Source organism: Phyllostomus hastatus, unplaced genomic scaffold, assembly GCF_019186645.2.
Source record: "Phyllostomus hastatus isolate PE091 unplaced genomic scaffold, TTU_PhHast_1.1 phas_scaffold_216, whole genome shotgun sequence".
NCBI lineage: Eukaryota > Metazoa > Chordata > Mammalia > Chiroptera > Phyllostomidae > Phyllostomus > Phyllostomus hastatus.
The window spans coordinates 12868042-12893551 of record NW_025334018.1 but is presented as its reverse complement, the minus strand read 5'-3'; the positions used below and the strand labels follow the sequence as shown (position 1 = coordinate 12893551).

Genomic DNA, 25510 nt, shown 5'->3' with positions numbered 1-25510 from the left:
AATCTGTTCATGGGGAAGAAATTGTAGGTCCAGCAACTTAATGTCTTTACCCCAGATGAGGACAGAAGAGCCAGAACTGGGTGGTCTTAGAACGTGCAGATTTACGCATGACCCTAACTTCCGGAGAAGCAAACTCACCCCAAACCTAGAGGTTCCATCCTGCCCCCTGACAACAGTTAACGGGACTGAGAAGGTGGACAGAGTGTAAGGACGCTCTCTGCCTGCCCGATGGGGGCGGTCTAGACGACACCTTCTAAAATAGGTCTAATAGCTTCGTCAGCTTTAGACGATTAAGAATTCAACACTTGTTGAAAACCTTACGCCTGATAAAAGTACCTTTGTTTACCTGAGGCTTTGGGTCCCATGCTAAGGAAATAATCTATAGTGGGGGCTTTGAGTCACAAGGTATCAGTTCAACTCAGGAGGCACTGGAGACAGGTCAGTCACGTGGACAGTGAACCATGTCTACATGACAAAGCTCCAAAAAACATTCTGGACATCAAAGCTCAGGCGAGCCTCTCAGGTTGGCAATACCCAAGCATACTGTCACACATCCCGTCTGGGAGACGTTAACTACGTCCAGAATTCCAGCGAGAGAAGGCAACTGAAAGCTGCACACTTGGGACTCTCCTAGACTATGCCCCATGCATCTTTCCCTTGGATGATTATAATCTGTATCCTTTTCACTTCAATAAACGCAAATATCAGCCTAATGGTTTTTAGTGAGTTCTAGCAAATTATCGAATCTGAGGGTAGTCTTGGGAAATCCCAAACCTGCAACTGGTGTCAGAAGTTGAAGGTGGTTTGGGAGACCTCCAAATTCTGTAGTTCGTGTCAGAAGTAAGGGCAGACTTGTGGATTGCTTCCTCACTTCATAGCTGACATCACAGTGGGATTCACTGGCATGACCCGACTCACTGAAACATGTGCTTTGGGAAGAGGAAGAAGGAGGGCATGGGGGTTTATGAACCTTTGACTCCTAACTACCTAGTCACTCATGGTATGTAACACGGTTACTAATGGGGAAAACTTACCAATGGAATTTAGAAATGGTAGACCCCACTCCCTAGGGGCTGAATCACTGGATAAATAAGGAGGTGCAAACTAGTCAGAAACAAACTACTTATATAATCCCTTGATTACTGTTATCCACCGGAGCTAAAATGAAAATAGTGTGTTAGGACAGATCCTGACGCTGGTCATAGTCACTCAGATTTCAGCCAGTCTGAGCTCTAGCCACTAGCCTCAGGGCCAATTCCAAGGCAAAAATTATGCTGAGAAAACAGACAGCACCTCTACTACCTCTGGTCACAAGAAAGTAGTCCAGGTCCAGGAAAAGACAAAACCACGAAACTAATGGCACCAGAGAGTATGTGTAAAGCATCTGTCTCATTTTGTGGATTGACACTGTCTACTCCCTGAAGGGAAACCTTTACTAAATATTATGAGAGTGATTAGTCGGAGGCAGTGTCATTGGTTCTGAACGCCGCAGAATAGAAGAGCAATGTCTGGGGCTGATGCAGGACCCACAGCTCACTAGGGAACAACCACAGGTAAGGTTATACATAATTCAGACACAGAGCAGGTCACTCCTAAGGGGACAACTAGCCTGAGAGACTGAATAAAAGCCCCTGTAAAGTCTGACTACCCTGAGATAGGTGACTGGCCTTCTCCAACAAAAGGCAAGTGGAACCGCCCAGAGGACATGACTGACACGTTTCTTACGTAAACCATGCTGGATCAGCATTATGAAGATCAGGATATTCATCTACTGCCTCTGACTTAGGTTACAGTAAATACTATAATTAAGGGAAACACTTTTACATGGGTGTGTCCATGTAACTGCACTGCTGCAAAATCCCGCAACAATCTGAGAAACCTGTACAGTAACAACCCTCTGTAGCCTGTGAAGAAGTGGACAGCTCACCAAGACTAACAGTGGACTATTAAAGCTTGAATACAGTCGTGCCACCATAGCACCACCAGTCCCCGATACAGTTTCCACGGTACAAAAAAACATACAGCAGGCTAAAGGAGCAAGGAATTCAGTGACTGATCCTGCAAATGTTTTCTTCTCTGCCTCAATCCCCCAAAAATGCCAGCAGCAATTTTCCTTCCTGGGGAAGGATCCCAGTTTACATTTACTATACTGCCGCAGGGTTATTTCAATTCACCAGTTTACTGGTATAATTTGGTTAGAAGGGATTTGGATTTGAAGCAGGTCCTGAGTATAATACTACACTGTATCGATGAGATCACAGTATCAGAAAGTGAAGACTTCAATGCATTGGCAACACACAACTAATAGAGAGGCTATTAATAGGTCCAAGAATCTGCTAAAGCTAGTGAAATTCTTAGAAATAACCTAGGCAAAAGTCACCCATGACATTCACAGGTAAAGAAAACTAAATCACTTTTGCCACCTACTTTTAGAACTAAACAAGAAGCCCAAATGATTTTATGTATTTCATTTGAGCAAGCAAGATCTTTGTTTGCATTTTGTGTTACAAAAACAGTGTTTTTTCAAACATACAGTTATACACTTGAGTTTGTTTTAACAGTGTACGTGTGTCTACTGGGAGAATGATATGCCTACTTTTAGAAGGACATTTTATCGATGTTTCCACTTTCCATTAGAATTACTGTGTAAGTTTCTGTAGTTTGTATATTCACAACTCTTGGGGACTCTTGCTAACATTCTAGTCTCTTTCTGGTACTTCTTATAGCTGCATATGATATAAATGGTAAAAACTGTAATCTAGTCTTGAACCCTTTCTTGAAGCAAGGATGTGTTATTTATACTATATCCTCATTTTATGGCTGTTTTCACTTTAACCGTAAAAAGGGTCACGGTTAAAGTTTGAGAGAGGGGTGGTTGAAGCTATTCTTTCGTGAGAAAAAGGATGCCATCTTCCTGTTCTTTTTGCTTCTCGCCATCAATTTAAAAAGCTCTCGTAAGTTTAAGATTTCTCAAAACATCTGACTGCAGCTGTGAGAAAGGTAATCTAACATCTTACTGAGATTGTTACAGAACAATCAACAGTAAGATTTGGCCCTGAAGTAATGGCGGCCACAAAATTAGTAACCTGAAGTAAAACATTAGCCAAAATGAAACACTCTGGGCCAAATGAAGAATACAGAAATTTTAAGTAGATTTCTAAACAAATGCTCTGTCAAACAGTAAGAGCAGCCTTGAAAAAGAACAAAGGGCACTGCCTTTGTACACAGTCAACTCTGAGAGGCTCCACGTAGTGTGTTCGCATACCGCAGTCTGCATCCCACACGGCAGAGAAGCAGCACAGAGCCGAAGCAGACGTGGGGCGGGACCACCTGTGTGCAAACCCGGGCTCCGCCACGCATGGCAAGACCCAGTGCAGATCACTGAAGCTTCCTGGGAGCTCCCTCTCCTTTCACAGCCATGTTACTGGCACCAACACTTCGTGGGTAGATGGTGAACTACACCAGCACACGGCATTCAGAAAAGTGCCTGGCACAAACTGAGACTAAGGCATCCCCTCCTCTTTAGGAGAATTCCAAATGAATTCCAGTGGATCTAACAAATTCAAAGCTCTACAACATCTTACAGTGAAGCACGTTGAAGTGTGGTTGATCAACTCAACCTACTCTTTCATGACAAGAGGTTCATAAAACCTAGTCAGCAGAACTATTGTGAGAAAAACTTTAGAAAATGCTGTATAGGTAAGCAAGACCATCTTTTTAACTGTAATAAATAGATGTCATAGCAACTGGGAAAATTACTAGAGTATGTTGTTACAACTAGACATTTCAGTACATTTCCAGAACAGCTAGCTACAATGTAACAGAGTGGTGATAAGTGAATTATTATTGAATTCTGTGGGTATAACAGAGGTGAAATACTAAGCTATTTATTAAAGGATTAGTAACTATGCTTACTTAGATGCTTATAAATCTCTAGTTTTTCCACACATTGTAGTATCTAATATGAAATTGGTATATTTATGCTTTTTTGTTCAAATGGGTACCATTTATCCACACTCAGGGGAATATTACTGTTTTAGGTGACAGCCCACCGCCTAAATACCACAGTGCTGGGAAAAAAGTGCACCTGAACCAAGGCAGAACAAAGAAATACAACTCCATTCTCACAAACCCAAACTCTTATAATACATTTTTAACAAATCATAAGACTATTAGATATGAATGTGGAAATCATTAAATAACTTATCAAAAACATATTTTAAGAAATATACAAAATTGAGAATCAAAATGCTAACAAACAAAAATATGGAGTAAATATTTGCTTTAGGAAGAAAAATAAGAACTTTTTAAGGATTTTTATAATATTTCTTGATAAGCAATTATGATTTCTGTACCTATGTTCTTTGTGTTCCAATAGCTGACAGTCTCTACATGTCAGTCTATCGCATGTTTCACAGAAAAGTTTCAACTGTTCTTGTTTGTGTACAGGGCAGAAAACAGGGCGCTGACCAGATGCTCCAACAGACTCTGTAGTAAAATAAAACATATATTTTTAAACTAAACAACACTTTTGTCTAACGTCACAATTCTTATTGATACTGGTATCCAAAGCTTAAAAAGAACACGCAGAAATGCTATAGGGGCAAAAGAGGGAGATTAATAGTAATCATTAAAACTGCTTCTATCTTACCTGAGACATCTTCTTTCTTCCTGATCAAGTGATCTTTAGTGAATTTTACTCTTTGATGTGCTTCAATACATGTCTTACATAGCCACTCTCCACATTCTACACAAAAGCCAACTGCACTTGCATTGTCTTCACAACTAGTACATACCTAAAAGAGGAAATAAATACTAATCTACATTAAATTTACAAAACAGAGATCCACAAAATAAAAAGTAAAAACTAACTTGCTTCCAAATACAGTAATTCACTGCACCTAATATAAAATTATTTTGTTAACCATTTAACTTAACAAAATCCTTTTCCTTCCAGATCAAACATTCAGGTAGGTAAAAATCTAAATCTCAGAATACAAAATTTCAATTTTTCAGTAATGGTCTATTGTCTCATTTAGCCAGATCTGAGCAGATGCAGAAGATACCCTCTATTTTCTATTTGAAAGGTGAAACTATAGCAGAACTAGTCTAATTTATGTAACAATCTGTTTTTCTAATAATTTGCATTTTGATATCAAGATAGGAATATAAAGAAAAATTAAGAAGCATACCTGTTCTGATTTCTCATCAGAACTGCTAGGAGCTTCAGATGTATCTTTCACAAAATAATTATCCACAAGGTCTATCTGTCTGCATTCTTGGCGGCATACTGGGCACCGTATTACACCAACTACAACACAAAATGATAACATTAAGAACTATTTTTCAGGAAAATTGTGCATGATGCCCATACAAAAACTACTCAATCAATATGTAACAGACAAGACCAAAGAAATGAGCATTGAGAACTGAGTAAAATAACCCACTGAGTTATTCCATTAGGGAAAAAAACGATACTCTGATTTAGGAAGAGAAAGCAAGCATTAGTACACAAAAGAGAGGAAAAAAGTTTAAAAGTAAGTATTTATTATAATATGTGATTGGCTGAGTAATGGTCCCAAAAGACATCTAGGTCCTACTTCTTGGAAAACCTGTCACTGTCACTGTACACAGCAAAAAGATTTTGCAGATGTGATTAAATGAAGGCTATCAAGATGGGAATGTTGTCCTAGATTATTTGAAGGGCCCTAAATGCGATCACCAGTGATCTTATAAGAAGGGAGCAAAAGAAGATTAGATTACACAAAAAGGAGAAAACAACTGATAATGGGAGCTTTTAAGATGGAGCCATAAGCCAAGAAATACAGGTAGCCACTATTAGCTAAAAAAAGACAAAGTAGATTCTTTTCTCAAATCTACTGCAAAGAGTCCGAGCTGCTGACAAAACTTTGACTCTGAAACACACTTTGATTTCAGCCCAGTACAAATGAATTCAGCCCTGGCTGGTGTAGCTCAGTGGAATTGAGTGCCCACCTGAGAAACCGAAGGGTCGCCAGTTTGATTCCCAGTCTAGGCCACTTTGCAGGCAAGGTGGTCCCCAGTTGGGGGCCCGCAGGAAGCAACCATAAATGATATTTCTCTTCCTTTCTCCCCCCTACCCTTTTATCTAAAAATAAATAAATAAAATCTTAAAAAAAGAAAAAAAAATGAATTCAAACTTTTAGCCTCCAGAACAGTAAGAGAATAAATGTATTGCATTAAGGCCCCAAATTTATGGCACAGTCTATCATCTTATAAATTCTGACTTGGTTCAGAACTACTTAAATTCGTGCTAGTGTGGAAAGAAAAATCATCTGCTTTAATCGGCTAGTGTTCTAGCATCTGTAAAAACAGATAAGCCTGCTGAGGTAGCACACAGGAGTTAAAGTTAAGAACTAAAAAACAATGCAAAAGTCAAACAGTCAACACATATAGATAACTGTATGTGTCAGCCATAAAATCGAGGATATATCATAAATAACACATCCTTGCTTCAAGAAAGGGTTCATGACCAGTATATAATTTTTACCATTTATATCATATGCAGCTATAGGAAGCACCAGAAAGAGACTAGAATGTTAGCAAGAGTCCCTAAGAGTTGTGAATATACAAACTACAGAAACTTATACAGTAATTCTAATGAAAAGTGGAAACATCGATAAAATGTCCTTCTAAAAGTAGGCATATTGTTCTCCCAGTAGACACATGCACACTGTTAAAACAAACTCAAGTGTGTAATTGTATGTTTGAAAAAACACTGTTTTTATAATACAAAATACAAAGATCTTGCTCAAAGGAAAATATAAAAATAATTTTTCAAGTCAAAGGTATGATGAGAAGGGGAAAAAGAATGTAAGTATTTTTACACTTGAGATGCCTTGAGTCAAAAACCTTTTAAGAACTAAAGAGTGTAATATAACTACAAAGGAAATAAGCATATGCAATTGTAGAAGCAGAAGAATGGGAGCCATTAACTTCTCACAGTGAACCAAGCAAGTTCTCACTGAAGAGGTGGCACTGAAGGGTTAACATACATTTACTAACATGCAAGGAAGAGTTTGTTTGGCTGGCCTAAGTTCCTCAAGCTCTATACATACCTAGGAAGTCTGTCCTCAACACTTGCCCTTGACTGGCTTCTGGAGATGACTCGGAATATTATCCTTGATAAGAGTGTTTTTTGTATACCCGAGACCTTGGGCCATGCTGTATTCAGTTTGACCTCTGGGGATGGTTGGAGTCCAAGCAGGTGGTGACAGTTCTGTAAAGGCTGCACCCGCTACGTGACTGACCCCCTCCCCCAACAAAAACCCAGGACCGGAAGGCTCAGGTGAGCTTCCCTGGTTGGCAGTACTCCTGCTTATTAACACAATGTTACTGGGAGAATTAAGTATCTCCCAGTGCAACTCCACTGAAAGGAGATACTTGGAAGCCTGTTCCTGCTTCCTCCTGGACTTCACACCATGCACCTTTTGTCTTTGCTAATTTTAATCTGTATCCTTTCACTGTAATAAAACATAACCCCGAGTCTAACAGTTTTTCTGAATCCTGAGAGTCCTAGCCAATCACTGCCCCTGAAGGTGGTCCTGGGGATCCCGAACTCAACCAGAAAGGATAAAACAACATGCACAACAAGAACAGCAGGTGCTAGGTTCAGAAATGAAAAATAGAGGGGGGGGGGGGAGGCTAGCCCTGGCTGGCAAGGGTCAGTTTGTTGGGCTTAGTCCCACAAAGTGAAAGGTTACCATTTTGATTCACAGTCAAGGCACATGTCTGGGTTGTGGGTTCGGTCCCCCGCCAGGTGCATGGGAGAAGCCATCGATGTTTCTCTCTCACATCCATGTTTCTCTCCCTCTCAATCTCCCTCCCTTCCCTTCTCTCTTAAATAAAGATTTTTTAAAAATAGGAGACTATAAAAAAGAACTATAATTTTACATATAAATTGATGTATACATATAATTTAAAAAATTAAGAAATTTGCAACATCTAAATTAAGGAATATTTTTGTGGAAGGATACAAAAGATAGAGAGACATTCTGTTCTGAGCAAGAAAACACTCAATATTATCCATTAAAAGTATTATCCAGGTAAAAGTATCCATTATACCTGTGTAAGTGAGTGACTTAATACAAGTCATTCCAGTTGTTTTGGGGTATTTCTGAACTCAGTAAATTCTCAGATTCTTAAAATTTCTACTTTAATCTGGCAAGCTGACATCACAGTAAATGACAACACAAAGTCTTTTTCTCAATACGAATACACATTAAAATAACATTAAGGAATTTAGAAGATAAACACGATATCCAAAAAATTCAGGTGGAGGAAGGGGCAAGGCACAGAAATCAGTATTCAAGCAATTTCAAGAAATACAGATGCAAAACAATAGCTGAACACTGCAGAAGAAACCCAACCCAGAGTACACAAGGACTGGGGGAATACATCTGAGAAAGACCCTTATCTGCCATAAAGATTTTCACAGGAGCTTAATTCAGAAACTTGTGGCATTAAAGAAGTCCCAATGAGAGATACAAGGAAAAAAAGTCTGTGGACCCCTATGGTAAGTATTTACGTCAGGTTACCCAGAAACCAAGGTGTCTCACCACCAAGACAAAACGAGTTAAAGCTTCTTCAGGCAACTTTTTGTTATTTGCTTCCATATTTACCGATAAACTTAAAAATTATGCAAAAGTTTACTTTGAAAGTGAGAGCCATTTACCATTTGAATTTATGGGCAAGTATGTCCTCGTAGTAAGTATATGCAGATCAGATGAATGTGCTCCAGACTCGATCTCTCTTGGTGCTATTTGTCATGGTGAGTTTTGAAGATTATATAAAACTGAAACCCAAATCCAGAGCCCAAGCTTCTGACCACTTTTATGTATAATGTTCCTGGACCTGATTTCATTACTTCAAAGGTCAACTTTTGAGAGTCCCATTCATGTCTATTAGATGAATTTGTTTTCAATGCCACTTTACTGAAATGTGTAATTATGGGAAAGGACGAGGAGTGAGGGAGACTTTTTAAAAAGCCAGAATACACAAGTTTACAAACTATTTTATCTCCAGAGTATTAAGTGGACTTTGTTTCAGTAAACTGACTGGTGGACTTCCACTCAAGATGGACGACTAAGCAGATGTGGAAAGACCACCTGACCTCCAACTCAAATACAGAAATGGCTAAAATATAACGAAGTGTAGTTTGACAAATATGTAATCTGCACCCAAGGAGGCAAAGTTTTCAAGTTCTAGAAACAAAAAAGTTTTCAAAAACTCAAAACCCAAACGGTGAGGCACCAATGCAAGTGGGCCACAGGGGTCATCAGTACCCCTGTTGGAAATAGGACAAAGGTTTACGGGTAAAAAATAACTAAAGTCCCTCAACAAAGCCATACAACAGGGTCAAGTCCATGTCATCCCTGGAGTCATTCACAAGAAGTCAGAACACCAAACAAGCTTTATGTATAAAGACATAACCAAAGTTTATATTATCTGCACAGTACACCGAAGGAAGCTTCAAGTCAAGGAACTACGAAGAAGCTTGTCTGGGAGCTTCCAGGCTGGTGAACTTGGGAAAATTGGGAAAGAATGGTACAGCACACTCAGAGGGCATGGAATTTCCGGGCCCTTTCCCACATACCTTGCCCTATGCAACTCTTCCATCTGGCTGTTCCCAAGTTACATCCTTTTCAAATAAACAGGTACAGCCCTGGCCAGGTGGCTCAGTTGGTTGGAGCATCATCCTGATAGACCAAGGTTGCAGGTTCCATCTCCGGTCAGGGCACATACAAGAAGCAACCAATGAATGCATATGTAAGTGAAACAACAAATCGATGTGTATGTGTGCCTCCCCCATTCCTCTCAAATAAATAAATAGGTAATCTGTCCAGTGGTTAATGACTTAGGGAACATTCAAGTAAGGATGTGACCTCCAGCTCTGCATCTTCATGTCCTGACACCAGTTTTGCTGAGACTTCAGAAACACCGAATGAAAAACTGGGAGTAAATCTACTATAAACCAGAAGGAATCCAAGGAATCCAGTCCATAATACTGGTCATCTTCCCCAAGACTGAAGCCAACGTTTCTCTTCTCTGTTCGGCCCTAAGTTCAAGTTCTTACTTAAAATCTCATCTTGCCCTGGCTGGTGTAGCTCAGTGGACTGAGTGCCAGCCTGTAAACCAAAGGGTCGCCAATTCAATTCCTGGTCAAGGAACATGCCTGGGTTTCGGGTCAGGTCCCCAGTTGGAGGCATGCGAGAGGCATCCAATCCATGTATCTCTCACACATTGATGTTTCTCTCCCTCTCTTCCTTCCTTCCTTCCTCTCTAAAAAGAAGTAAATCTTAGCCCTGGCTGGCGTAGCTCAGTGGATTGAGCGCGGTCTGCGAACCAAAGTGTCACAGGTTCAATTCCCAGCCAGGGTACAAGCCTGGGTTGCAGGCCATAACCCCCAGCAACCACACATTGATGTTTCTCTCTCTCCCTCTATCTCCCTCCCTTCCCTCTCTAAAAATAAATTTTAAAAAATCTCTTAAAAAAATAATTTAAAAAATTAAATAAAAATAAGTAAATCTTAAAAAAAAAAACACAATACTATTAGAGTGAGTCAACAAACACGATAAACCAAGAAGTAACAACCTAAAATCACAGAAGCAATATGAAAAACACTGCAAATATGTGTAAAATGTTCAGGGTTATAAAGCAACCATCTATGAAAATGGGTGAATATGAAAAAGAACCAAAGAAAAATAAAACAAACTCAATGAATAAACTCAAAACACAAATTAAACAGCAAGCAAGAGATAAATGAAAATAAAATTACGAAGGTAAAACATAAATATGATGAAATCACATAGAATTTAGCAGAGATAAGGAGAGATGGAAACTGCAAACAAGAAGAAAGCTAAAGAACTGAATGAAACTCCAGCATGTGTCAAACAGAAGTTCTAGAAGCTCATGAAGGAAATGAGACACAGACGCAATTTAAAGAGATAATAGCCGAGAATTTCACAGCTGAATAAATGAGTTCTCAAACTGCAGTTCAAGTCCTGAGCAGGATAACTACAAATAAATCCACACCTAAACAAAGCCAAGATGGAGCACAAACTCTTCATAACTGTGAGCACCAGAAGATAGTCAAGACTAACAACAGACCTCATCAGTAAAAAAATACCAAAAGGTAGCAGGCATATCTTCCAAGTTTTTAGAGATAATAACAGTCAACCTAGCAATCTATGTCCTGATAAAACTATTATTCACCTGGCTGGCGTAGCTCAGTGGATTGAGCGCGGGCTGGGAACCAAAGTGTCCCAGGTTTGATTCCCAGCCAGGGTACATTCCTGGGTTGCAGGCCACGGCCCCCAGCAACCGCACATTGATGTTTCTCTCTCTCTCTCTATCTCCCTCCCTTCCCTCTCTAAAAATAAATAAATAAAATATTAAAAAAAAAAAAACTATTATTCAAGTCTAAAAGAAAATTCAGTTTTCAGACCTATAACAGTTTTATTCACTGTTGAAAAAACTAATAAAGCGTTGAGCTGAACTATATAAAACTGGCTCAGCTGGTTGGAATGCCATCCAGTACAACGGAAGGTTCTAGGTTCAATCCCCAGTCAGGCATGTACGGGAGGCAACCAATCAATGTTTCTTCCTCCTCTCTCTCTGTCTCTTTGTGTGTCTGTCTTTCTGTCAAATCAGTAAATATATCCTTGGGTGAGGATTAAAAATAAACAAAACTACCAACAGTAGACCACTTCTGATCTGCAAATACAGCAACTTTATACCGTTCAATCCAGTATTTACCTTAGGAATATGGAAAAATATTTAGAAGTTAAATATTAAAAATAATTAGCAAAGGCATCAATAATATATGTTGATATCTAAATATGCACGGACTAAAAGTAAATATACATATTAATTTGGGAAGTAAAAATGAAATTAATATATCAAACTATAATAATTGTTCTAACTAAAGCTTGAAAAAACCCACTCTAATTACAATATGAAGGGACAATTGAGATAAAAGGTTAATTAAAAAGAAGGTAAAACTCTTCCTTGACAAAATACATGAGGCCCCAAAATGTAACTGCATAAAATGGAGTCAGTTGTTGGAAAGTGAAATAACTGTGTGTAAGCTTTCTTTGCCAGCCAAACTAAGACTAACACAAACTTAGACTGTAGTTTGACACCTGGCTGAAGCTGCTGTTCTAAGGATGACACTTTGAAAACAACAGTTATAAAATATCAGCAAGAATTCCAGCAATCTCTCATTAGTTGGCCATTTTCCCCATTTGATTCATAAAAACTGGCTCAGAACCACTGGGACACAGGGACTCTGTCACCCATGTCCCTTCTCTGATGTTTCCTTGCTCAATTCAGCTCTTCTGTCCTTACTCCAGGAAAAATTTTAACCTGCCTGTTTGAGAACAAGGAGACCATCGTGGTCAAAGTATATCTAAATTTGAATCAATACAAGGTTTTACTGTAAGATCCATCAGTGCAATATCACTGAGAAATTTATATGTATTAGTTCATTTAGTCCTCATAAAATAGCCATGTAAAGTAGGTTCAATTACTATCACCCCTTCAAAGGTGAGGAAACTGAGGTTCAGAGACCTCAGGTGACAGTCTTAAGGTCATATGACAATGTAAAATAATGGTTGGGGGAAGGGTCAAGATCTGAAACTATGATATATGAATATATAGCCCTTGCTCTTAAAACCTATGCTGCACCAGCTCTCTAGTTAAAAGGCTGGTCCATTAGTAATGAAATAAGAGATTAAACTAAGGCAGTCATGAAAGAAAGATGGAGAACAAATTAGAGGCAAAACCGAATGACTTGATGATGACTGTATGATGGAGACACGGCAGTTAAAACAAGGAAAAACATTTCACATTCTAAACGATTACCAAGTTTCTGGTGTGAGTAATTCACGGACAATTACACAATTACACAAAATGAGAGAGAAGCAATTTTAGCCAGAACATAGTAACTTTTAGATAGATCATGTTTAGCATAGTTCCAGAGTGAACCGCCAGCATTGTAAGTAGTTCAAATCTAAAGCCCAGTTAAGATGAGTGAGGGGGAACAGAATCAAGGACAGCACCCTTCAGCACACCCATATTTACAAGTCAAACAGAAAAGGAGCTCTGGAGATTTAAGAGACATTTCAAACAGTTTCAAATGTAAATCACAAGTACATTTCACATCAAAAGCTGGTACACAAACACTGAACATTTATACTGAAATAAATGAGAATCAAACGGGGTCGACTACTTTTTCCATTAACCACTCATGATTGACTTTTCATCACTCGACCAATTTACTTTTAGAAATGCACACAACCTCTAAATGTCAGTTGACTCAGTATGACCTAAAAATCTTTCTATTCAGCTCAAGCATCTCTTTCCTATACTCTGGATCAGTTAGTCTAAAACCTTCAATCATCAATTCCCCTCTCCTTTCCACTAGAAAGTAATTATGAATGAAAAAAATACTGATACATTTTCAAGGTGGAAGAGGGAATGGAGGGGAATTTATACCTATGGTCTCTGCTTACTTAAGTAGGGAGCCAGATCAAGTGATGAGAGCAAGAGTCTAATGAGCTCAGTGTTGAAAGTCTGAACTGACTAATCTAGGGAACTGGAAAAAGAGGCTGAAGAGAATAGTAATTTTATCAGGTAGTACCAGGAGCACCGAGTTAGAAAAGTATCAGCATTCCCAAGGCTAATTCCTCCTTCCTCCTTGCATACCTGTCTCCTGTTCATTGCTATTCCTTTCCCCATGCACACAGTAACAGGCACCTAGGAAGCAGTATATATTTGCTAAGAGGGAAACAAAGAAATAATAACCAGATTATGAAGCAATAGGTCACTGATCTTTTCTACAGAAATTTTATAGCACTGGAGATAGCAGCAGAAAGATTTTAGTATTAAGAATAGGGGAGTTGGAGATGTGGAATGTTGAATGTTGCCCATTCTTAGAAAAAGCTGGCAATCAAAACAAGGAAGAGACAATGATTTGCTATCAGATGCAGAATAAAGAATACTGCTTTATGCAGGGAAAAACTGGATATAATATAGAAAACAACTGAAATTAATGTATAATCAAAATTGGCTTAACTCCTACAGAATAACACCACATAGTAATGTATTTAAAACTATGCTGGTAAGTATCCAGCAAATTTCCATAAGTCAATTTTACCACTAAATATAAAGCTGGCTTAAATGAAGTCAGAGCTACATATGGCCACTTATGTGTATATATAAACATATAAGACCTGACACATTATCAAACTTAAGAAACAAAACATATTTAGGAAATGCATTAGGTGTGGATGTTATCATAAAGCTCCTTGGTATTCTTTAAGTTTAATTCCTAAATATATATCAGTCTTTAAATTAAAATTCAGAACCCCTGCATAGTCAGAAAACTGTAAGTTCATTATCAAATGTATTAATGTAATTCCAATACACAGCATTATCTACAATAAAGTACCCAAGATTTTTCAGACTGGAAATTTGTGTAAAAGTATGTAATACACTTTTTCATTGGTGATATGGACAGGTCATAGCATGCTAGCTATAAAAAAATGCAACTTTAAACAATAATAAACAGTTCAGCCAGTAATTTATTAAGAATGACTTTTATACTTTTAAAGGAAAGAAGAAAGGAAGAAGGAAAACGCTATGAAGATATATTTGGACCACAAAGGCCTAAAATGTTTATCCAGTCCTTCACAGAAAAAGTACTGAACATCTAATTTAAATAAGTGATTTTTCACTAACCCAGGTAAAAACAATGTGATATAACCAGAAACTTCAAGAATTCAAATGCTTCTTGAAATCAAGTGCTCTAATTCAAAACTGCAAGAAGTCTGCATCTTAGTGGGTCTAGTTCACAGGACAGAGAGCTCCAGTTTGCGTTATCTACACATGTGATTTTGGGAAAACCTCAATGCACTTAGGTTTTCTTTTCTCTTTTTATGAGGGAAAAAAGTATAGAGCTGAAAAGACCCAGCAGAACCTAGAGCCATGACCATGAAGACCCAGGATTCGATGGCTACTGGGGTCCACTGCATCTGCTCATTCACTGCATCCTTTGGGGGTCCATCTGAACTCTGCACTGATAACTCCATCAGTAAGTCCCGGGAGCAGACTGCCCCAACCCCAGCGTACTAGCTGATGGGGAAACGGTAAGGCTCTGCTACTCTTGGGATAAGGTCTTTAATGTGAAAACACATTCAGTACAGGGACACCAAAACAAAGTTTATCGTGTCCTCCATGGTGTACTGGTTCACCAATAACCACCACACAACCACCGCCAAACCTGACCCTAAAAAGGGAGCTATACTCCTAACAGACAAAGAACAAGTATATCCCATTTGAAGAGGTTCAGTAACTTCAGGGAGACCAAGGTGGACAATCAAAACCAGCTGACTGGCTCCTAATGAGGCAGAACTAATGGCAGAAACAAAAGAGAACTTGAGTATAAAAAAAAGTAATGAGATTCCCAGCCAGGGCACATGCCTGGGTTGCAGGCCATGGCCCCAGCAACCACACACTGATGTTTCTCTCTCTCTCTCTCTCTCTCTCTCTCTCTCTCTCTCTCTCTCTCTCTCTCTCTTCCCCTGTCTAAAAACAAATAAATAGATCTTAAAAAAAAAAAAAAAGTAATGAGAACTCTCAGAAATAGTCAGAATACACATCACAAATATAAGAAAAAAAGTTCTGCTGTAATTAAACATGGTTTCCACATTTGCAAAAACTGAAGACCTGAAAAAAAAGGAAAGAAAAACTGGCAACTCCTAAGAAGCAAATTGATAGTTTGAAAGATCAAATTAAATACATACTGCCCTGACCAGCATGGCTCAGTTAGTTGAGTGCCATCCTGCAAAAGCTAAAGGTCGCTGGTTCGAACCCTGGTCAGGGCACATACTTGGGTTGTGGGGCCAGGTCCCCAGTAGGGGGTGTGCAAGAGGCAACTACACCTTGATGTTTCTCTCTTTCTCTTTCTCCCTCCCTTCCCCTCTCTCTAAAAATAAATGAAATGTTTTTTTTAAAAAAATCAAAATAAAATCAATAAAGAAAAATATGAAACCCATGAACAGTAAGGACCAGAGGGCCAGCTGTATTTATTGAAAAAATCCACATGTAAGGAACACTCACAGTTTAAAACTGTATTGTTCAAGGGTCATCTGTATGTGTAACTGGAGTCCCAGTAAATGACTAAAAATAGTCAGAAAACTATTTTTTAAATGGCCAAATTTTTTTCCAACTTGAACAAAACAATAATCCAAAAGTGTAAGACTCTCAGTAATCCCTGAGGATAACATCTCTAAATAAAACCATGCCAAAGCACATCATAAAATTAAATTGCTGCCCTGGGCAGTGTGGCTCAAAGGGTCTCAGGTTGAATTCCTGGTCAGGGCACATAACCAGGTTGTGAGTTCAATTCCCAGCTGAGACACATACGAGAGGCAAACAATCAACGTTTCTCACATCACGGCCCCCACTCCCCAAAGCAATAAAAAAATGTCCTCTGGTGAGGATAAAAAAAAATTTTTAAGCTGACAAAGAATACAAAAGATGAAAATTGCAGACCACATTCTAATACATTGATTTCTATATTTATGAATGAAATACTGGTAGTCAACCTGCAATCTGTCAACCAAGTTTTACAACAGGAATTCAATTAGTCAACAGCAGAAATATTAATAAAATCATCCTACCAAAAAAACTAAAGAAGAAAAACTACATGGTTATATAAGTAGATGCTGAAGTGGCAGAAGAGGGGAAGGACCCCCAAAAACCCGAATTACCTTCTTGAGGGCGGGCCCCTTGTAGTGCAGGCTTCCCCCACTAGATGAGTGTTCTAGGAACCACCTGTATCAGCCAACGTTGTTGTGAAAGGTTGTACTGGCTTCAGCGAATGTTTGGAAGGCTGTTTAATGCATGTGCCAAATTTATGACGGGTAAGGTATGAGCACACCTGTCCAAAATCAGAATGTTCAGCAGTTTTTGACCAAAAATGACAGGACTCTGTGCCCCACCCTCCCTATTCATCCAATCTCACCCCTGAGTGACTTTTTTTTGTTTCCTTGGATGAAAAAAGACCTGAAGGGGAAATGTCTTGGCTGATGTGGAAGAGGTGAAACAGAAAACGGCAGAAGCACTAACAGACATCAAAATCGACGAGTTCAAAAACTGTTTTGAGCAGTGGGAAAAAAAGCTTGATAGGTGTATTGCATTAAATGGAGTGCACCTGGAAGGTGGCTGAAGTTTAAATATGTAAGAATAAAAACATAACCTTTTGTAAGTAAATTCTGGGGACTTGGGGGGGCCCCTCCTCATATGATAAAATTCAGATGTTAATAAAATTCTCAGAAATAAAAGCAAACAACTTAAATATGAAAAGAATCACTTACCAAAAAAATCAAACAGCATTCAAAAATGGCCAAAACATTAAAAACCTTTTCAATTTAAGTTAGGAACCAAGCATCACTTATCAAAAAGGCAAATCCAACAAAATAATGACACATCCTCTGAAACCAGACAAATTAGATATAAATTCCAAGCCCATCCCCTTCTGAGCTGCATGACTTTGGGTTAGTAGTTCTTTAACACTGGAGTCTGAAGACAAATGGGGATGATAATAATAGTATCTACATCTCAAGGGGTACTGGAGAACTGTGTATATTAATAACTGCAGTATCTGACACAGTTAAGTACTCAGAAAATGTTATCTATTATTAGTTACTATTTGTATCAAGGGTTTTTAAAGCATCACTGTGTAATGAATGGAACTTCCCACAAGAAAATGTGCTCTACCTGCAGCAGCCAACGCAGCAGCCAATGCACCAGGCAGCTGCTGACCACCTGGTGAGGGGCTTAGTGCAACTTAATAAACTGGATATTTTAACTAGCCACAAGTGGCTAGAGGCAGTAGTATAAGACAATGCAGATCAAGAAAATGTAGACTATTTGAGATGTTACTTATTTTTCTAAAATACTAAAATTAAAAAGATAATTTGACAACAAAATTAATGTACAAAAGAAAAATTAACAGCTAGCCAACTTCAACTAATGGAAGAATAAAAAGCAAATCCCGTCTTCAAAGCACACATATAAAACTAGACAAAACTGTCACATACACGCACACGCATACAAACACACACACACACAAAACCACCTATTTCAGGGAAGTGGGAAACATCTACTGTCAGACAAAATGGTAAAAGCTTATTCTACAAACACTGCAAGAGTTTTGGTAAAAACAGTAAGAGGTACAGTACTGGCCTTTTTGCCTGAGAAGGATCCTATGATTCCCTACTCCCACCCAGGCTGTCTGGTCTGCAAGATCAGTTAAGTTTATCAGAATACAGACTGACCATAAAAACGGCAGCTTTGCCGCCATATGAGGGAGAATCAACTGGGGGAGGAGAGCACATGTGAAAACAGAAGCTTTGCCAGTTAAAAGTAGGTGTCTCAGAAAAGAAGAGCTTTGCTGTCCTGAAGTTAGGTCACAGAGAGCAAGCAGCAACCGCAACAGAAAACTGAGATACTTAAAACAAGAGAGTCACAGAAGGATTATGATAAAATTCTCCGCATGTACCTAGCCAACTGAAAGGGAGACCCAAGAGAGCCCAGCAAAAACTAAAGGCCAAGTAAGACTAAAAACTAGTTGCAACTTGGAATGTGATTCCAAAACCACAAAGATCAACCATTAGTGAGTATAAGGATAGATACTCGATCACAACTCCTGCCCAACGCACTGGCTGACCACCAAGCTGTGCAGACACAGGAGAACCCCCAGGAGGCCAGGCCAAACAGTTTTTTTTAAAAAGCACTGGAGAGAGACAGCCTGTATACTGTACAGAAGATGAGATTCCATACTTTAAGTCTAAACAAGTTACTAAAAAATAACCAACAACCTACAGAAATATAAAATAGAATTCACAGTTGCTACATTATCTTAGATGTTCAATTGTGGAAACATTCAAAGAAACAAAAAAAAAAAGTGTAACCTCCTAATCTCAGGGGGGAAAAATCAGTCACTAATCAAGTGAGTCCAGAGACTAGTTAGTAGACAAAGATTTCAAAACAGCTATTATAAATATTTCCAAAACTAAAAGAAACATTTCAAATCATAAAATGAAATACGAAGGCTGTACCTCAACATATAGAAAGTCTCAAGAACTAAAAATGATAGTAACAACATATAAAACTAAAATGTACAATGTCCATAATAAAAATTTCATTACACATTTTGGTTCAATAGATAAATTAAGTATCCAATCCGAAAGAGGAAAACAGACCTAAAAAAGAAACAGATCCTCAGAGTCTACTGAGCTCACATCAAGAATTCCAACTTAAATGTAATGGGAGACCCAGGAGGTGAGTAAGGAGTGGAAAAGGTAAAGAAAGGATGGACAAAAACGTTCCAAACTTCATAAATTACATTAATCTGAAGATCCCAAAGTTAGAACTCCTAATAAGATAAATGCCAAGTGAATCAAACCTAAAGATATCATAATCAGAGTGGAAAGACCAAGATTTTCAAAGAAAATCTTGAAAGCAAGAAAAAAATAATTCACATACATATAACAACAATACTATTAACATCTGACTTTCCATCAGAAACACGAGAGGCCAGAAAGCAATTAAACGACATAATTAAAGTACTGAAAGAAGACGATAAACCAAGACTTCTATATCAAGCAAAAATATTCTTCAAAATGAAGGCAAAATAAAGACATCCACAGATAAACAAAAACTGGGACTGTCACATGTTTATACCACAAGAAATACTTCAGGAGATACATCCAGCTAAAAAGGACTGAAACCAGACTGTAACTCAGGTCCACAGGAAGGAAATGAGAAACACCAGAATTGATATGGAAGACATAAAAGACTATTTTCCCTCTTAATTTCTTAAAAAAAAAAAACACAAAAAAACCATGAGATTGTTTAAAGCAATAATCATAACGATGCATTGATAATTTTTTAAACATAAACAGAATAATGTAACAATAATGGTACAGAGTATGGGATGGGTCTAATAGTGGGACAAAGATGCTATATATTTTTTAACTTTTAAAAATTGATTCCAGAAAGAGGGTAAGGGAGGGAGAAAGGGACAGAGAGAATCATCAATGTGAGAAAGAAACACTAATTGGTTGCCTCTTGCAAGCATCACAACCAAGGATCAAACCCACAACCCTGGCATGTGCCCTGACCAGGAATCCAGCTGGTGACCTTGTGGTTCATGGGACAACACTCAACCGAGCCACATCGGCCAGGGCAAGATGCTATATTTTAAGAAAATTAATACGGTATTACCCAGAAGTGGCTTGTGATAAAAACATGCTCCAATTGCTATAGCAAAAACTGAAAATCCAAATTATAGAGAAAATTTTAAAATACACTAAAAATACTAGGTAACAAAAAATGCTTAGTAAAGCATAGGGCCAAAAGTAAAACTGACATGACCCAGCTATAAAACAAATAGAAAATGGCCAACCTACATCCAACCATATCATTACTTACATTAAATATAAATAAACTAAGCACTCCAATAAAAAGGAAGATATTGTTAGACTGGGTAAAACACAAAATCCAACTACATGCTGTCAAAATAAGCATTTTTAGATTCAAAAACACAACAGGTTGAAAGTAAAAGGAGGTGGAAAGGAAACACCTCCCTGAAAACAGTAACCATAAGAAAGACGGAGTGGCTGTACTAACACGGGGGGGTGAGGGAACTCTCAGATGAAGAACATTACTACTCACAAAGATAAACATTTTGTATGTTAAAGGGTGAATATGTAAGGAATGAGTGAAAATTATAAATGTCAATGCACCTAACAAATACACGAAGCAAAAACTAATATATTAAAGGAGAAATGAAAAATTCAACAATTTCAGTTGAAGACTTCAACAGTCATCTCTCAGGAACTGATTTTTCAAAAACTGTACCAGTAAGGACACAGAAGCTGTGAACGACATGCTACCCGACTTGACATAACTGACATATGGACACTCCACTCAGAAACCACGCAATACACATTCTGTTCAAGCACAAAGGGAACATTCTCCAGGACAGATCATTCCTTAGTCCAGAGAAGGGCACACTAAGGCCCACAGGCCTAATCAGGCACAGTATGTTCCTGTATGGCCCACCAACTAAGAATTAGTTTTTACTTTTAAAGAACTACCAGAGGTGTCTTTCCTCCTGACACCAAATATCTAGTATCTCTTCCAACACAGCTTTTCCCACTCTGACACCAACCGGGTGACCTACAATTCAATTCTGATCCTAACTACCTCTGAGTTAGCATCAGACTCCACGTGTTAAGTCTCGTTCTCAAAGACAGCCCCCACTTAAGATGCCAGTCACCGTTCAGGGGTTTCTACAACCCGTTCTTCAAGTCCAGTTATTCACAAGACCAACTCACAGAACTCAAGGAAAAGTGCTTTCCTATTACTGGTTTATTACAGAGGACACAATTCCAGAACACGCACATGGAAGACATCCACTGGGAGAGGTATAGGGAGGAGTGAGGAGCACAGGGCTTCCACGCCCTATCCAGGCACTGCACACTTTCGCCACACACAGATATCTTCACAGATCCAAACCTCTCCAAACCTCACTGCTTAGAGTTTTTTATAAGGGTTCCAATATACAGGCACGATCAAACTCAATCTCCTGCCCCTCTCCCTGCCTTAGAGGTCCAGGAACATTTATCCCCAACCTCTAATCATGTGATTGATTTCTCCTGCCAGAGCCCATCCTGAAGATAGGCTCTAGTAGGAGAAACCAGGTCCTGGCTGAGTAGCTCAGCTAGTTAGAGCACTGTCCCTATATGCCAGGGTTGTAGGTTCAATCCCCGGTAACAGCACATACAAGAGCCAACCAATAAATGCATAAAGAAGTGGAACAATTACTGGATGGTTTTAATTTAAAAAAAGAAAGGTATCCAGAGGCCCACTAAGAGTCATGTTCTTAGAAGGCTTGCCTCCAGTGCAGCGAAAAGGGGCTTATTATGGACGACAAAGCATGTTCCTTTCACTCCTATCACCCAGCCTTACACGCTCTATGTCAGGAACCAGGGACAAAGACCAACAGAGATCTTATGTGCCCTACAAAGCCTAAAATACACATTACCTGGTCCTCTCCAGAAATGACAGTTTGCCAACTCCTATGCTAACTACGACAAAGCTCCCTGGCTGGTCTGGCTGAGTGGACTGAGCTCCTGCCTGCAAACCAAATGTTGGTTCCATTCCCGGTCAGGACATGTGCCTGGGTTGCAGGACAGGTCCTCAGTACAGGGTGTGAGAGGCAACCACACATTAATGTTTCTCTCTCTTTCACCATCCCTTCCCTCTCCCTAAGAAAATTAAAATAAAATAAAAATTTAAAAAATGGTAAACCTCAATAATTTGAAAAGGCTTTAAATCATACATTGTTTTCTTACCAGAATTAAATTTAATTAGAAAGTAAAAACAAATCTGGAAAGCTCGAGATATTTAAAAATTTAAACAAACTTCTAAATAACCAATAGGCAAAAGGAGAAATAACAAAGATATGAGAAAATACCATGAAATGAATAGAAATTAAAACTTAACATGTATGTCATAGCACGCAGTGAAAGCAGTGCTTAGGAGCAACAGAACTTTCTACCGCTGCACCGTCCAGTGCGATAGCCGCTGGACGCAATACTACAGCACAACTCCAATGTGACTACAGTGACTGAGGTTCTCAACCAATTTTACTTAGCTTCAATTTTTATACTAACAAGACATTAGCCAACATGTGACAACACAGGATTAGAGGAAATTTTATAGCTTTAAAGCTTTAAAAACAACAACAACAACAACAAAGATCTAAAACCAATGATCTGAATATGCCCCTCAATACAGCAAATCAAACCTGTATAGAATAGAATGAAATAAAGATCAGAGCAGTTATCAATTGTGGGGGACAGGGGTGCAACTCAAAGATGGTTCTTCAAAAAGACCAGCAAACTGACACACAAGTAGCTGGACAGAGGAGAAGGTACAACCAGGGAAGGCGCAGCCCTGGCCAGAGTAACTCAGTTGGCTGGACGTCCTTCCAAAGTGAAAGGCTGCCTGACGCTCAGGGCACAGGCCTGGGTTGCACGTTAACCAACAGATAGATGTTTTTCTCCTGCATGGATGTTTCTTTTTCTTTCTCCCTTCCTTCCCTGCTCTTTAAAATTAGGTAAATATAAAAAAACTTTTTTAAAAAAGAAAGGGAAGGTGGGAGGAGGAGGGGGAGGGAGGGGCAAGAGACCAAAGATTACCAAAATCAACAGTGTAAGAATAAAACACAGGATTTAAAACTATAGATCCTACAGATAGCAGAAGTATTAAGACAGTATTGTTAATGTGTTTAAGCCAACAAGTTAGATAACAAGTCAAATTCCTAGACATTAATTATCAAAACTGACTCAAGAAGAAAAAATAGAGAAACTGAATATACTGGTATCAAGTAAAGAACTGCATTTGTAATTAAACATCTTCTACAAAACAAAGTCCAGGCCCACCTGGTTTCAATGGTGAATTCTCTCAAAGAGAAAAATAACATAAACCATACACAAACTCTTTAGGAAACAGAGAAGGAAACATTTCACAGCTCATTTTAAGAGGCCAACATCGCCCTGTTACCAAGGACATAAGATGACAAAAGCATCACGAACAAAATGTCACCAGAAAATTACAGAGGGGGCGCAGAGATGTGTTTAGAAGGAGGCAACGAGGATCATTCCCAGGATTCTGGCTTAGGAAATGACAGTGATTAGGCAGTAAGGTAGAGCTCATGAAAAGAGGTATAGAAACTGCTGAAATGGATTCAATTTCAGACGTGGTGAAATTGAGGTGCATCTGAGCCATTCAAGAAGAGGCAGTTATGTTAAACAAAAACTCGACTTAACTGAGACTGAATAAGGTAATGTAATGTCTTATTATGAAGTAATGGCCTACCTGACAAGATTATACTCTTAATATCTTCCTGGCCATTATGGTGTTTTAAATTTTAATAACTTAACAGTTTTAAATAATGTAATTACTATTTCATATTTTAGAGATTTGTGATTTTAAGTGAGTTGTCACTATATAACCATTTATATTTTCCATGTCTTATTTATAAAAGTTGAATTGGAAGAACATCTTAGCTAAATAACCTTGACTAAGACACTCTGACCTGTAATTTTTTCATTTGCAAAAGTAAGCTGTATTGATCATTGCTTCAATCTTTAAAATTAAGTGTTCGCTTAAGACACTGCACTCCCACACGTGACAACATTATTCGCAATAGCCAAGGCGTGGCAAAAACCTGAATGTCACCAAGAGATAAACGGATACAGTGCTACAATGCCATTTGCAAACAACATGGATGGATCTTTAGGACATTATGCTAAGTGAAATAAGCCAAACAAAAACAATACTGCATGGTATCATTTGTATGTGGAAGTTAAAAAAAAAAGTTGAACTCACAAAAACAGAGTGAGAGAGTCGCTGCCAGGGACTGGACAATGGGGAATAGGAGGTTGAGACGAGGGTTACAAACTCTCTGCTGTGAGGGGAATAAGATCTGAGGGTATAAAGGGTAGCAGGGCGACTACAGGTGGTAACACCTTATCGCGTATTTGAATTCTGTTAAAGAGTAGAGCTTAAATGTGCTCACCAATATAGACATAATAAAATATGTGCAGTGATGGACGTGTTCACTGAATAGATGGGAGGAATTCTTTCACAATGTATATGTATACCAAATCATGACATAAACATCAACATCTTAGAATTCTGTCCATTCTATCTCAGTAACACTGGAAAAGGGGGAGGGGGATCCTCAGAATCTCCACTGCCATGTTTTTTAAAAAATTATTTTGAGAGAGAGCAAGCACAAATTGTTGTTCCACCTTCTTATGCATTCACTGGTCACTTCTTTTACGTGTCCTGACTGGGGATCAAACACACAACCTTAGCTTATCAGAACAGTGCTCTAACCAACTGAGCTACCTGGCCAGGGCCTCCACTGCCATGATTTTAAATAAAAGAGACTTTAATTAAGCCAACATTATTTTTAACACCTAAACTACTACAAAAAAAAAACAAAAACAAAAACAAAAACCCTCCTACCCCTCCCTATCAATGGGTAACACCAAGGAGCTGAACAACTGCTACCCCCACTTAGAACAACAAAAAAGAACAGGTGGTAGGAGCCTGGGCAAGTCATCACTCCACTCCCAACCCCCTTCTCTGGAATGCTAAGGTCCCCGAGGGAGCTGCAATTCCTCCCCTATCCTGCAGCAAAAAGTTGGCATGAGTCATCCCTATTGCTTGCTCCATCCCTGGTGTCAGAGGGGCTCAGTGGAACCAAGCTTAGATGCAACAAAGTTGTCTTAGTATCCAATTTTGTTGGGAAAAGCCCAGGGGGAGCTTCAATTCCATCTCATTCACTTACAACAAGGCAGTGACAGTCAGCCTCCACTTT

At 38.8% G+C, this 25510-nt stretch overlaps 1 protein-coding gene across 2 annotated transcripts in view; it reads right to left on the bottom strand.

The window, feature by feature from the left end:
* Positions 1-25510, bottom strand: part of TRIM33 (tripartite motif containing 33) — a 97539-nt gene that overhangs the window by 55209 nt on the left and 16820 nt on the right. For both annotated transcript variants that reach the window (XM_045816473.1, XM_045816474.1), the window contains exons 2-4: positions 5193-5311; positions 4652-4796; positions 4356-4488 (exon numbers count right to left, since the gene is read on the bottom strand). In XM_045816473.1, the coding sequence (XP_045672429.1) occupies positions 4356-4488; positions 4652-4796; positions 5193-5311 (397 nt within the window). The remainder of the gene's footprint in view (positions 1-4355; positions 4489-4651; positions 4797-5192; positions 5312-25510) is intronic.